The sequence below is a fragment of the Dipteris shenzhenensis genome, chromosome 27 (assembly GCF_047967505.1).
Source record: "Dipteris shenzhenensis isolate YYH24624 ecotype China chromosome 27, Dip_SZ_1.0, whole genome shotgun sequence".
NCBI lineage: Eukaryota > Viridiplantae > Streptophyta > Polypodiopsida > Gleicheniales > Dipteridaceae > Dipteris > Dipteris shenzhenensis.
The window spans coordinates 47,588,893-47,604,780 of record NC_141622.1 but is presented as its reverse complement, the minus strand read 5'-3'; the positions used below and the strand labels follow the sequence as shown (position 1 = coordinate 47,604,780).

General features: G+C 42.9%; 1 protein-coding gene across 1 annotated transcript in view; it reads left to right on the top strand.

Annotated features, from left to right (window-relative positions):
- Positions 1–10,662, top strand: part of LOC147884405 (PRKR-interacting protein) — a 41,402-nt gene extending 30,740 nt beyond the window's left edge. The window contains exon 2 of the mRNA XM_087398727.1: positions 10,208–10,662. Within this exon, the coding sequence (XP_087254853.1) occupies positions 10,208–10,492 (285 nt within the window). The 3' untranslated portion in view covers positions 10,493–10,662. The remainder of the gene's footprint in view (positions 1–10,207) is intronic.
- The last annotated feature ends 5,226 nt before the right edge of the window (positions 10,663–15,888 follow it).

Here is a 15,888-nt window from a genome sequence, read left to right as displayed (position 1 = left end):
TTGTAGTGTAATCTTAAAATCATAGTGTCATCCACAAGCTTCTTCATGACTGGATGACAGTATATAATATATCTCTTCTTTCCAGGGCACTCTCCTCAAAATTTGATCAGCCCCTCTCATGTAAAGCTCATCATCAATCATCATATACTGTCTGCTCTTCCATATGAAGTGATATTTCTGACTTTTCTTAACCTCCTGAGGTAAATGTCCAGTAAGTAAGAAATCTACTATCTGAGCCAAGAATTCTCTCCCTCTGTACGGTGGATCTTCAACCTTTGCTATCACTGGATCTTGATCACTCATCTCCTGAGCCAATTCATGTGCCACTTGATTATCCTCCCTTTGCACATGCTGGATATTCCATGCTGTAAATTGTTGAAGCAGCCTTTTTACTTTGGTTAGATACCCTCTCAACCTCGGGTTTCTTGCTTGCCAACTTCCTAGGACTGAGAATTCAAAACCCTTATATGCAGCAATGGCAAAGTCTGGTTTTGAATCTTTTCGTTGCTTTCCCATTGAGCATATAGAGGGCCATTTTAATAATGCCAAGGACTTTTACAAGGCTGCTCGTCCTCGTGAATTGTTTTGGATGAGAACTTTACACACTTTCTTCCCAAGAAGTTTTAATTTGGAAGGAAAATCAACTCTTCGTAAAAATAAAAGAACCTCTGAAAAGAACCCTTTGATGTGGAGAACTCATATCAAGCCCTTTAACATTCATCATTACCAACATAGTCATACACCTAACATCGTATGGAAACCTAAAGTTATGTTACGAGGTTGTCCTAGCTCTCCTGCAATCTCACATGTAGTTCGTGAGTTGCCTCCCTCACTTCCTCTTCCTCCACTTCCTCCTCCTTTAATTCCTTTAACTTCCTCAGTTCCAAGAGTTTTTGCTTCTCGAGACTATAAAAGAAGACTACTCTACCTAGATAGATTAATGTCACTGGGTCTTTTTTCAATAAAAGTTTTTGAAAAATATAATGTCAAAGTTCTTTTTAAACTTCAATACACCTTGGAAAACCTCTCTTTTGAGGATTTGAATCTAAATAAGCTCCATTATATACAACTTAAAACTTCGTTGGATCGCTTCTTAAAAGTAAAAGCTTCATTTCAAAGCAAAGAAGTCTATCTAAATAAGGAACTCTTGATTTGTATTTTTACTTCTCCCTCACTTGACAAGATAGGCTTAAACTCCATTTTGAAGTCTCCTGAAGTAATGGATTCTCTCCCTCATTTTGTGAGAAGAATTTGGAAGCATCCAGAAGTAGCTTGGAAGTATGTAAAAACTTTAGGACAAAAGGCTTTCAACTATGGAGAGATAGGTAAAAGGCTTTCAGAGCATTCAAAATCTTCTATCCTTAAAGAACCTTGTTGTTGTAAAAGTAAGAGATTCCAAAGCTTTATTGATGCTGATTTAGGACATGTAGTCACAACTGATACCTCAATTTTGCTTTCTAGTAACCTAAGAGACCTTTTCATGAAAGGCACAAAATTTCGATTGTACTCTTTTAAAGAGTCTTGCCTTTTAGAAGCTATCGATAAGGGAATCTCAAAGTTTGTTTTGCAATTAGAAGAATGTTTAGGAGTTAAAAATATCTTATCAGAATGGAAAGGGAAGATTTTGAAGAAAGTTGCTTTGAAACTAGAAGAAGTCCCTTTGGTTATTTGTTCAAAGAAAAGTAACCATCTTTCGAAAGAAGATGAAACTCTTCTTCGAAAATCCCATAGGAATTTTGTCATTTCTTATGTGGACAAATGTTCCAATAACTTTGTTTTTATTTGCAAAAATTTTTACTTAGAACGTCTTTTGAGAGAAATGAACTCGTCTGCCAAAACTTACGCCCCCGCCTTAGTTTCTCAAAAGGATTTGATCTCAAAATATCAGAGTTTTTGCAAGTCTTCTGGGTTTGTTTGCAATCCAAGCATACCTTTTCTTTGTGCTGCTTGGAAGCTTCACAAAACTCCAAAAAAGCCAAGATTTATTGCAGCTGTTTGTGAGACTACTTTGACGAATATCTCTAAATGGCTAAGCTACTGCTTCAAAGCCATGTTGCCTAGTGTCCATGAACTTTGGAGGGACTTATTAAAAGAGGTAGATGTCTCCTCGAACTCAAGCTGGATTTTAAATGACTTTGTAGGAGTGATTCCTGTTGTAAAATTTTTTAATTCCTCTCGAAGCATTCAGGAAAAAGAGTCTCCTATTCTCCTTCAAACCTATGATTTTACGACGCTTTACACAAAGATTGAGCTGGAAGACCTGAAGTTTAGAATTAAAAAGCTAGTGGCTGAAGTTTTCAAGCTGAGATTTGACAAAGATAGATGCAAAGTGCTAAAAGTTGAGAAAACAGCCTTATGCTTTGACTTTTTGTGGCTAAAAAATAAAGATCATGACATAGGTTCTAAAAAGAAAAGATACACAAAGGTAGTAAGTGTAGAAGATGTTTGCTCTTGGATAGATTTTCTTTTAGATAATCTTTACATCACAATAGGTGATTCTTTGTTTCAACAAGTTATAGGAATCCCCATGGGCACTAATTGTGCCGTCTTTTTAGCAAACTTTTATCTTTTCACTTATGAATTTGAGTTTATGCAACGTCTTATTTCTATCAATACCTGCCCTATCATTTTACATAAGCTTAGTCAAGTTAGGCGTTTTATAGATGATTTATTTGTACCAGATGTTCCTAACTTTCAAGACTTTATGTACAAAGACGCTAGAGCTTTTGGAGAAGGAATCTATCCTCGTGACTCTTGTGAACTGAACTGCACTTCAAAAGGGGATTCTTGTGTTTTCTTAGATCTTAGACTTTCTCAATCTACCATAGGATTAGAGGTTGATATATACGATAAACATGAACAACCTGAATATAGTGGTTTACACATTATAAAAATGCCTCACATTGACTCAAACATTTCTGATTTGGCAAAATATGGAGTCATTTCTTCCCAATTCCATAGATTTTCCCGCCTTTGTACAACTAAGGAGTCTTTTATCACTCATTGTAGTAATTTGATCACTTTACTATTACACAAGAGGTATAATCCAAGGAAAATAATGAAAAAAGTTCGCACATTCTTAGATATGAAGTCTTTTATCTATGGTGTTTCGGCCTTAGGTTTGTTTAGAATGATTGAACTTAAGCTGAAAACAAAAAGCGGGGAGCTGAATAGCCCGTTTTTCTTTTAGTTTCAAAAGAGAGTTTGTTTGAGTATACTTGTGCTTTCTAAGTTAGAAATGTATTTTTGCCTCTTTGCAGAAACGAGACATAAGTGTAAAGTGCCATTTAACTTTTTATGTTTTAAATAAGAGAAAGAGAGAGAGAGAGAGAGATTCTAGTTTTTTGGAAGTTTTTGTTTCTTGACTTGCTTGTTTATTTTTGCTTAAGTCACCTGCTTCGTTTCTTCTTTATTTCTTGTTTTCATTCTCTTTTGTTTATTTGACGTATTTTAGTAAGCACTGGGTTTGCCCAAGAGACTCCGCGGGTCTTTAGAAACCCAGTATAGCTGCTTATGCTTGGGCACTGATGACGACATAAGTGTTGCTTTGCTTGCTAAGTATGTCTTCCTTTTGCTTTTCATAAAAGTTTTTGTTTACCTCTTTTTTCTTCTCTTTCATTTTCTCTTTTATTTTCTTTGTAGATTTTTGATCTTTAGAACAACAAAAAATTCTAAATTTGTATGATTGGACTTATTCTAGTCTTACAAAGGTATATATAAACTTCCTAGGACGTGCTGTACAACAAGTAGAGAATCTCCCTTGATCATTATCTTTTGAATTTTCAGCTTAAGTGCAGTCAGTAACCCCTCATATAATGCTGCATACTCCGCCTCATTATTGCTTCCAGCTTCCACATGAACTCCCTCTTTCTGAATCAGCCTACTATCTGAATCAGTAATCACATAGCCTCCATTAGCTTGATGTAAACCTTTCCTGTATGAGCCATCAAAATGCAAGATAGATGCTCTTGGGATGATAGAATGCTCCTCTTTATCTATCTTCTTTTCCACTTCCTTCACCAAAATGGGACCCTCTTTGTATGTTAACAGATCTGCCAGTGTGGCTCTGGAAGTGCTCTCCACCAGAAATGAGAAAGTATATTGTTGTAGCTCAACCAACCACTTCATCATGCTTCGAGAAAGTGTTGAATTATTAACAAGCTAAGGCAATAAAGGGTAGCAAGTCAAAACCACAAATGGCTTTGAGATAAGATATGTCCTGAACTTCCTGCAAGCATACCCCAAGCTTGACAGAATCAGCTCTGCCTCTGTGTATCTCCTCTCTGCTTTTTACTCTGCTAGCATAATATACAGGCCTTATATAACGGAACTCCTCCCCTTTCTGCAATAAGATGGCTCCCACAGCATCAGTTTCAAATGAAGGGTTCACATAAAAGGTCTGAGAGAAATCTGGAGCTTTCATATAAGCAATCTCTCCCAACACTTCCATCACTCTATTGAATACTGCTTCACAATCCTCACTCCATTGCAGAGGTTCTTCTTTCATAGCTTGTTGCAGAGGATACAATAGCTGAGAGACTAAATGTATAAATCTTGTCATATACTTCACTTTCTGCACAAAAGTCTGCAACTGTTTAGATGTAGAGGGAGCTGGAAGTAAGATAAGGGCTTTCACCTTCTCTGGATCAGGCTCAATGCCATTTTGAGATACTATATGTCCCAATAACTTCACTTTGGAGCATCCCAAATGACATTTCCGTGGATTGAATTGTCCTCCTGCTTCATCCATTCTGTGGAACACTTGATCCAGCCTCCATGCATGCTCTCTCTTGGAATTGTACACACATATATCATCCAAAAATGCTGTTACAAATTTATCAATGAAAGGGGCTAACACTTCATCAGTGTTCTCTTGATACCATGCTGGTGCATTCTTTAATCCAAATGGCACTACTCAGTAACAAAAGCAACCCCAGGGTGTGATGAATGTAGTTTTGATTTGATCTTCTTCTGCAATTGAAATCTGGAAGTATCCGGAATATCCATCACACACAATATTTTTCATATCCTGCCACTCTATCCAATATATCATCAATAAAAGGAAGAGGATAATGATTGCTTTTTGTTACCGCATTGAGAGGTTTTTTATCAATGCATACTCTCCATCCTCCTGTGTGCTTAGGAATGATTACCACTGGACTGCCCCAATCTGAATGCTCCACCAGATATAGCAGCCCAGCCTTGAGCAACTTATTTAACTCCTCTCTCAGCACAGGCAAAAGCTCTCTGTGTGTCCTCCTCAACTTCTGAAAAACAGGCCTGCCACCTTCTTTTAGCTCAATGTGCATTGGCTCACATCTGAAACCCCTGATCTCTTCATGTGAGGTAATAAACAGCTTTGGATACTGATGAATGACTTTCATATACTCCTCCTCCTCCACTTCTTCCAGACTGGAATTCAGCATGGACAGCAATATCTCTTCTCTCTTTGTCTGGGAAGGTGGGGGTTGCATCAAGTTATCCATATCTTCAAGCTTACTCTCCTCCTTAGCTTCTTGTATCTTTGCTGCCTGCAACTCATATGCATTAGATTCCTTCAACAGAAATGATACTTGCCCCTCCTCCTCAAATGTAGTACTTTCTTCTTCAGTCTCATTGTTTGACTCCTCTTCCATGCTTGTTTCTTCTAGTTCTTCTTCTATTTCCTGTCTGCTGCTCATATCAAACTTCTTGGCCTTTCCTTTCTTATTATGCACTGTAATTGTACCCATCTTCCAGTTTTGTATTGCTCCCACCTGTCTGAGCCAAGGTCTGCTCAAAATCAGCAGGTATGCTCCCAAACCAGCAGGCATAATGTGGCAATTAATGCAACATGATACTCCAAAAGCATCCACTACTACTCCCGTGCATATACCCAGACACTTCACCTTCGCATGGTTTGCCAATCAGAGCCTAAAATCTGAATGTGCATTCAATTTTAGCCCCAACCTCTCCATACATGCCTGAGTCATGACACTTATTTGTGCACCACCATCAACATATGCCTCTCCAACACTCATACCTCCACACCATGCATCCACTGCAGGGCATAAATCTGGAAGATCTTCCACGGACATCATCTCCATTTCTCCTTTCGTAGGCTCCTGCTCATTACTTTTCCTGGGATTAGCCAACTTCCATTCTCTCTTGAGCTTCGGGCACAAACGAAGTAACTGTGCAAAAGTTATATTGGCTGTTCTCCCTTTCAAATCATTCATTAGTGTGTAGTCCTCCTGGCCTTGAGCGATATGCAAATCTGAAGTTTTGTAATGTTTCATGGGTCTCCGACTCTTCTTTTTAGGAGATTGAGGGTTGAGATCAAACTCCACATGCTTCCCTTTTTTTGCAGAAGGTCCATTTTCTCCTATTGCACTCCTTGTTCTCTTTGCCACGGGCATGATCTCCGGAATAGTCTCCACCCTAATCAGGCTGATTGCCTTCCCTTTTCCTGTATCTTCCCATTTGACTCCACTGGTAGAGGGCTGATTCAGATCCTTCACTTCCACATTGAAGTCTCCTGACCTATCATTTGTCTTCTGCATTACGGGATAAACTTCCCCACCTACTCTTACTGGTTTATCACAGTGAGGGCTGATATGTCCCCACTCTCCACTGTTCCAGCACTTCACATTACTCATGTATCCCCGTCCTCTACTTATTCCAGCTGAATTTCCTTCACTCCCAGCCTGTACATCTCTCCCGTTATTTTGCACACCTCGGTCTCTTCCTCTTCCTACAGTCTCCATCCAATTCAGACTGAGTGACTTCATCAGCTCTACAGCATCATGCAAGTCCTTCTTCAGGCATAGGAATAGACACTGGCTCTTTCTCTGCATAAGCCTTTATTATTTCTGGACTTCCAATCAGATTCTTAGGCTCTTCTTGCATGCCAAGCTGCCTCAGTCTCTGGATTTTCCATTCCTTCTCTCTGGCCACTCTGACAGCATCTTCAAAACTATCAAAATTCTTCAGTTCCACTTTCAATCTGAGCGTAGGCTTTAGGCCAGCTATGAAACGATCACGCTTGATCATTTGAGGTGGTACCTCTGGAACAAGAGCTTCACACCATAAAGTCCATAACCTCCCAAACTGGATTAGATATTGATTCACAACTTGCTCTTCCTCCTGCCTCACTTTGCACAACTCTTTCCAAACTTCATTAGGGCTCTTGGCTTGTGCAAACCGTGCAAGGAAAGCTGCTCTCACCACTGTATACTCCGGATTTTGTTGCTGAGGATGAGCAGGCCTGAAGGTAGCAACTTGAGTCTGCAACCATGCTTTGCATCTCCTTGCAAGCAATAATTCAGGATCAGAAACAAAATCTCCGGGGTTGCCTTTATCTTTCGTAAGTGCTGTAAATTCTATTTTTTCCAAGAACCTTACTGCATTCTAATATGGCATCCTCTAGTATTCTAGGAAGTCCTGTGCCATCCTCACAATCCTTCAACTACCACACCCTGGTCCTATCTCAACCACAACAAAACTGGAAAGCAACAGCAAACACACTACTGAAGAAGCTCACTCTGCATCCGAAGAGCATTCTTTTTCCTACGAGCAAGCACTTTCAGAGCTCTCTGCACTCTGGCACGGAGTTGGATCACACGTAGCTGGACTTCAATGCATCTGTACTTCCTGTGACCACACTCTCCACACCACTCACATCGTATCATTCTCATGTGTGGATTTCTCCCCATTGCTTGCAACATAGCTCATAACATTTGCTCTTTCAGTCTTGTAAATTGGAGTTAACTCCTTCGTGGAGGCACTAAAAAGTAGGTTGGAGCAGCAGACACATGTCGGCAGCAATGGGACTACCATGTAGCAGTAGGTGCAGGAGACACGTGACGGCATGTAATAGGACTGCCATATTGTCATAGTTCCCAGGAGTTTTGGAAACGGGGAAACAGAAACGGGCGGGAAACGGTGTTTCGGAGTTTCTGGCACCAGAAGAAACGGTGGAAACGGAGTTTTGGTTTTTAAGGTTAATAAAATATATATTATATATGTAATTATTATTAATACATATGTCATACAACAACGCCTGAGAGGACAACGAGGAGGAGATGAGAGGGCAAGTTTTGAGGAGATCAAGGAGAAGAGGGCAACGGCTGAGGAGAGCAAGGAGGAGAGGAGAGCAAGAAGAAGAGGTTGGAGAGGAGAGCAAGGAGGAGAGGAGAGGAGAGGAGAGGGCAAGGGCTGAGGAGAGCAAGGAGGATATGCTAGAGAGGAGAGCAAGGAGGAGGGGCAGTGGGCTGAGAGGGGGGTTGTAGGATGAGAGGAGAGCAAGAGGGGAGGCTAGAGAGGGAGGGCCAAAACTGCCCTACTTGCCAATGGGGTTCTAACTTCTTACTTGGTGGTTGAGGCGGGTGTGTGTGTGTGCTAGTACTTTTGCTTCTATAGCTGAGCATTGGTGTCTACAAGCTCTTACATTGCTGCTCTATATATACGTTTCCTTGGACAAAATTCTAGAGGCATTGCAAAAGCAGAGCGCCCCCCCCCCCCCCTCTCAAAAAAAAAAAAGGCTGGTCTGAAACGCCGTTTCTGGTTTCGGAAACGGCGAACTGTTACGGGTGCCCAAAAATGCCGGCACTATGCATACTGTTCAGATGATAGTAGGAGCAGCAGACATGTGGCAGCAATGGGACTGCCACATCATCATCAGCAGCATTTACAGGTCAATGTGTTGCCGCCACATTACCCATGAGAGAACATACAGGCAGGTACCGTACAGCAACAGGAAGGTACAGACTGCCACACAGGCAGCCATACAGCAGTACACATCAGCAGACAGGCGTGGACTGCCATGTAGGTTGGGTACCTGCCATGTTAGCAGGTCGACGACAGTCAGGTGGCTACAGACTGCGAGGTTGTCCCTTCTCTAGTTGTGTCTTCCAGGGGGCTAGCAGCCTATAAAAGGTCTTCCCTCCCTTCATTTTACATTATCCACAGTCCAGCCTTGCAGCCCACAGAAGCTTTTCACTAGCCATCAGGCAGTTTGCAACCTTGTAGGGACTAGGGGAGGAGCAGCAGTCTGCCCCTCTCCACTCCAATCTTACAAAAGGCTATCATTCATTAACAATTGTAGGCAGTTTAGTCATTTGTCATCTAATACAGAATGGCTGGGTGCCACCCTCTCTTACAGTGAGTGCAAGCACATGTATTTATTCTCTCTTTGTTCAATTTATGCTTCTACTCTACCTTAATAGTCTTCGCAAGCTAGTGAGAGAAGTAGCAGCTCACATGCCTGTTTCATCTATAGACTTGCAGTTTTGTCATGCACACAAATCGATGTGAATCCTAATATTGGTCTTAGAGCGTGATATTCTGAGTCACAAGTGTCAGAGATAAAGGGCACTACAGCACCAACGTTCTGTACTGAAGAGTCTTGCAATCTTCTCTAGGTTCAGCTTCAGCATAAGGCAGCAGAAGGGGGTGCCTGTTGGAATGGTCACCTCCCCATCTGTAAGCCCCCATATGAGGAGAGCATGTATAGACTGCCACATGGGCAGAGAATGGGGCTGCCACATGGGCAGCACATGAGCTGTCATGTGGATAGCACAAGAGTCCTTGTGCAGGAGAGATGACGGGGGCATGAAGCCCTGGATCTGACCTGGCAAGACGGAACTGCAGAACAGGTGTACGGGCTGGAACAGGCCCCGAATAGAGGTGCACAGGTGGTGCTGACATCAGCAAGTGTACGGAACAGGGTACAAGGGTGTGCAGACCTGGGACAGGTGGCGCAACTGTACGGAGCAGGGTACAAGGCTGTACGGGGGGCAATAAGTGTTGCATAGCAACAATTTTAATTTCCATCGGAAGTACGACCCTAGCAGCAAGCGCCAGCGTCTGTCAAAGAAGCTACTTCCAGTGTATTTCTATGCTGCCTTCAAGAAAATCTATGTCAGCCTTTAATCTCAGATACGTGTATGACAATCAATCCCCTCACACGGAAAATTGTTGTAACGGATATCGTTCAAAGGTTCTATGGCAAAGCAGGAGTGAGATTGTACTGTGTTCTTAATGCAGTTGCGGTTTTTTAAAATGTTCAGTAGGAGGACTGCTTCTGTCTGGATGATGCTTGCTTTTCTGTTAGTGATCTATACCAACTTCCCTTGTGATCTATTTAAAGGGTCTTTGCATTAGGTGAATGATAAGAGTTGATCTGCCAGTGTAAAGGCTGATTTCTGACTCCAAAATTGTTGAACAGTATCGACAAATGAGACGTCGTGAACAAGACCGCCTTGCTCGTATGGATGCTGATTATGAAAAGCGTAAAGAAGAGTCAGAATTTTTGGCTCGGAGAGAATCAAGGCTAAAGGCTGCAGAGGACCGGACTGCAAAGAAGAGGGCAAAACGTCAAAAGAAGAAGCAAAAGAGAACGCAAAAAAAGAATAGATTGGATTCCTCATCAGGGCATGATGCAAGGCAAGATGTTAAATCAGATGGTGAAGACTCTGATGGGTCAGATTCAGAGGATGAGCATACCCGATAAGTTGAAAAAGACATTTAAGTCCAAACTGAAAAGGAAATGTAACAACAGAGTTTAAAGGGAATCGGAAATGCTGCATGTGTGCGGGAATTTGCATACATAATATTCTCCCTGTGCCCATCTTTTTGATGATGAAATTCGAAATGAAGTCTAAAGACATGTTCTAGCCATTAACCATGAGTAATGGGTAAGTTTCTCCAAGGTTTTACAGTTCTACTCCACTTTTTATAGCCATGCTAAAAATGGCATGAGTTTTTGTAAATTTTGCTCTCATATAAATTATAGTGCAAGTTAATAGGGGTGTTGAGAAAAGACAGTTTTAATTATTTTGGGACAATCCAATGTCACAACCCCCACACCCCCTCACAGCAGCTCCCAATAGAGCTTTCTGCTGGTTTGCAATCTTTTGTACAACGTCTCTATCTCCACTTCAGTACTTTGCGTTCCCTCTATAGTACTCTCGTCCCCCCACAACCTCCCTGTTCCTCCCACAGTCCCTGACAGTATTCTGCATCCCCCCTTACAGCAACTACAATATCTTCGTCCCAATCCTCGACGTCTTCTGTTGATCACAGCTCTTCTGTCCCCTGCCCTGCCCTGTTCATTCCTTCTACAGCCTTTCTGCCTCCTTCTGCAGCCCTCTAGTGACTCCTCCCTCCTCGTGGGCCCCATGGCTTGAGGAATGGCCGGAGAGATGATAAGATGGAAATCAGAGCACTGGATAGGTCGTAATTGTCCCCTCCACCGTATCCCTCTGATCTGGAGTGGACCTCCCCACATGGCTTGAGATATGGAGAAAGATAAGGGAAAAGAAAATGACAAACCCAGGGAAAAGAGAAGAGAAGGACAAAGGGAAAGCTACGGACAATACAAAAGACCAGTTCAACACAAGAGTGACCAGCAGCAGTGGGAATCAGGCTGACAGCCCTACCACATACATATAGGGGCAGCACTACCTCAACCCATGCTGGAGACACACCTCATGCTCCAAGACACTTACGCGACCCTCTTGTCTTTTGCCCCTATGATGATCCCCCTCGGATCACCTCTCTTCTTCTCTATCCCCTCTACCTCTCAGGTAGTGTATTTCTCCCTTCCTAGGTCTTACCTCCCTGATCCCCATGCCATACCGGGTTCCTTGTCCATGACTATCGTGTTTTCGCTAGCTCACCCTTTGTCCTCCCCTGCTTTACACATATCCACCACAACAGCCCTTGGTCTCCCTGGATCTCTTACAACAGATCCTCATGTAGATGCACTGCTATGAGCATGAGAGGTTGAGCAACAACAGCTGATCCATAAGGTAGGGGATCCCTTGAGTTTGGAAAACTATAGGACCATTATGATTGGGCATGTCACATTCAAGATTTATGCCTTAGCACTTGACACTCAGGTTAGTCAGTTTGTGGAGCATGAGGGATTCAGAGCTGTTGGACATGCAAGCTTCCAAGTAGACCACGCAACGATGGACTACATTTTCACACTGAGAGTGTCATTGAGGGGGCCAAAGCACAAAAGGAGATGGTCTACTGTTGCTTCATGGATTTCTACAATGGAACCCTTCTTTAGGACCATCAATGTACGGGACAGGGCCCACCATTCCACAACCTCCTCCTGTATCGCAAACGGTCCTTATGGATGAAGCTATGAGAATCCTAGTGCAAGCACTAGGAAAGGGGGACGCAACGCCACCTCCATCTTTTCCAAGAAGGGAAACCAACCCCTCAAGGAGCAAGCCTGTCACAATCTCCAAGCTAATCACCAAGTTTGTAGGAGAAGGAGACCCAGTCTCCCATGTTGAGAGATTTGATCAAATCTGTGAGACCTTTGGTAAAATATAAACAAGGTCAATGCTTTTGGATTAAGCCTTGATGGCAAGGCTAGATAATGGTTCAGAGCCTTAAACCCCGAGGAGAAAATAAATTGGGACACATTGCGTAAATCTTTCATTGTGGGGTTTGCCCTCAGTGGTCCCAAGTGGAGCCCATACAAAAGGAGACGGAGTCCTTAAGAGACTATATTGCCAGGATTAAACATTTGAACTTAGGATGTGAACCCCACGAGAGGATGAGTGATACACAACTTCTTCCACGATTCCTTGTAGGGCTAGGGAATGCTAAGCTGCATGATCATCTGTTGGCTATGAATCCCACCTCGGTTGAGCTATGCAGCAAGACGACGATATGCCTCGGGGATAACATGATGGAGAAACCCCAAAAGGGTAAATCCTTAGGTTTCTTTGAGATGTCCCAGATAGCAAAGGATTCAACCTCAGAAGCAACTAAGGATGCAAGCATGACACCCAAGATGCTAAACATGGAAGAGTTGGCCACCGATCTATTAAACAAGCTGAGCGAACAATGAAAGATAAATGTTTCTTCTTCTATCCCTCTTGACTGTTTCGTTCTCCTCTCCCTTGCAATTAGACTGCAAACTCTAGCCTCCACTATTTCATTTCCTTCACTGTTTCGTCTTCTATTCCTCTCAACTATTTTTATCTTCCTTGCACTCTTCCTGCAACTTCTATCCCCTCTCGTAATGGACCCTACACAGTCCGGGAGCCCCTCACACAATCTTTTCTCCCCCTCTGCAGTATAGTGCGAGAGCCCCTCCTCCCGTGATCTTGAAATCGTTACATATGGGAGCTTCTCTCTCGCTATTCAAAAGACCAATTTGGATGCTCTCCAAAACTTCACTAGGTTGGTACAGGAGTAGAACATGAAGGAGGGGCAACTAGTATGTCAAGGTCAGAAGATTACCATCAATGAAAGCGTGATTGAGAATGCTCTAGGAATTTCTGGAGGGAGTTTGCAAGCACAGTTTTTCAAGAAGCAATGGAAGAGACCGGATATTCTAGATGTATACCCCAACGCTCAGATTAGTAAAGATGGTGGAGTCAAGCTTTCTAGCTTGTCAACAGACCTCCACCATTCACTTCTTTCTTGATACGAGAGAAAGTGTGAAGTTCTAGCAAGTTCAAGCAGCAATAGAGTAACTGAAAGGACGTGATGTATCTTTCTCAAGGGCGATCTCAAAGAGCGTGTTAACCAACCTGAAGAATTGCATGGATGGCAAATCCCAATTGTCATCTCAGTCCGCCAGAGTAACAATGCACCTGATGGCATCTACCCTCAAAGGGATTTTTGAGCAATACGATAAGCAGGTGTCTTAATCGGTGACTTTTCTACAAGAGAAAGCCACTGATGCAGCAAAGGTAGCGCAACTTGAGAAAAGTCTCAGGGAAGGTGCAGTAGCCAAGGTAGAGGAGGCACAAGCGAGGGCCTTGCAGGCACAAGAGTAAGCTGAGGTTACTACAAAAATGGTCGACATAGAAAGGCATAGAAGAGAAGAAGCAGAGAAGCGCATGAAGGAGCTCTGAGATAGGCTCGAAGAAGTGAGAAGTGCATACATCTTCTAAGTACTTGGTCAATTCTCCTTCTATATAAAACACCAACAATAACAAAAAATGGCCTGCTTTGTAAAACAAGTTTTTTCCTTTAATTCCTACTTAATGTTTTAGGAATCAATTCATCAGTAAGAAAAAAGAGCATCTTACCATACCAGTTTGGGGGTTCCTCAATTCTTACCATAAAAATGCCTGCATCAGGTATACTTGTTGGAGCTTCCTCTGATGTCAGCCTCTCAAATAATCAGCTGAAAAGATCTGACAATCTCATCCATTCCGTGTGTGAGAAGGCCCACCTCTTACGGTGTGTCAATCCTCGAAAGATCCTCTACGTCTCAGATGATGTTAGATGGCCCAAGGCCCACTTTTCGAGGCAGGTGGACCTTGAACAAATTCCCTGTCAACCTTCGTCAGCATCAAATTACTAAAGCTTGGATCTACAAGTTGTATCCCCAACCTGATTGGCACCGGCCCAAGCTCTTTGATATAAAATTCTTGATTGAATACCTCTGTGCACCTCGATGCCTCAAATCCCACCATCCCAAGTTCTATGCAGTTCCTTGATGGCATAGATAGGAGGCCAACATACACACTTTGGGAGGGAATTGCACCATTAATTGGCCAATGGTTGAGCCATACTCTTGCGTAGAATGGAACATACAAAGGCACTCTGATCCAAGCACTTTAATAGCATGAGACAAGATGCGAAACATGGCGCCACATGCCTCACTACTTGGGTGACTACACAATTTAGAGACTTTGTGGGTCTTTAGAAACCCAGTATAGCTGCTTATGCCTGGGCGCTGATGACAATATAAGTGTTGCTTTGCTTGCCAAGTATGTCTTCCTTTTGTTTTTCAAAAAATTTTGTTACCTCTTTTTTTCTTCTCTTTCATTTTCTCTTTTATTTTCTGTGTAGATTTTTGGACTTTAGAACAACAAATTCTCTAAATTTGTACGATTGGATATATTCTAGCCGTACAAAGGTATATACATTCAGGACATCATATGTGTTGGAAAAGTCACCTGCCCATTGTAAGACCCCATGTGAGGAGAGCTTGAAGGAGGTGATGTAGGGTTAGGGCTGCCACATGGGCAGCATACTAGCTGTCATGTGGGCAGTATTTAAGCAAACAAAGAATGAACATGGGGCTGCCATGTGGGCAGCACATAGTCTGCCATGTGGGGCAGCACAGAGGAGAACTTACCTGGCAGATTAGGGGAGCCTTGGTGGACTGCAACAGCTCAAAGATGCCACAGAAGCAGTACGGGGAAGCTGTACGGAACTGAGCCAATAGATCTGGAGTGAAACGGGTCTGCAATAGAGGCAAGATCACTGCAAGTACATGGAGGGTCTGTATGGCACAGGCTTAGATGCCTGGATCAAGGTACTTGGAGCACGAGTTCCTACTGCAGGTGTACGGAATAGACACCCTCTGTACGGATGCTTGGAGGGACTTGTACCGAGCATGGGAAGGTGTCCCAGGGCTGGAACAGAACTTGGTAGGGCCTGGTAGCCACCTACTTAGAGCAGGTAGAGGGCCGTAACAGGCCTCGATTCGAGGTAGAGAATGGCCTGGACCAGTGGCTGCTTGCCATGTGGCTAGGCTCTGAGATAGACTGATCAAGCTTAGCATCAGCAACACTCTGTTAGTGATTTCCTTCCTCGATGGCGCCATCCCTCAGCATAGCGAGAGCCCGAGCCATTGTTAGCTGAGATCATTTGTTCTATCCATAGTTGACTGATGGGGTTGGTCCCCCGGGCAGCATACATAGGTTCTAGTTAGTTAATGGCCGGGCCACTGACTGGGGTCCCTTTCTTTTCTTTGTCCTCATACAGACATGCATTTGTGTACTTTCTTGTAGAGACAATGCCGGGCAGCATACATAGGTTCTAGTTAGTTAATGGCCGGGCCACTGACTGGGGTCCCTTTCTTTTCTTTGTTCTCATACAGACATGCATTTGTGTACTTTCTTGTAGAGACAATGCAAT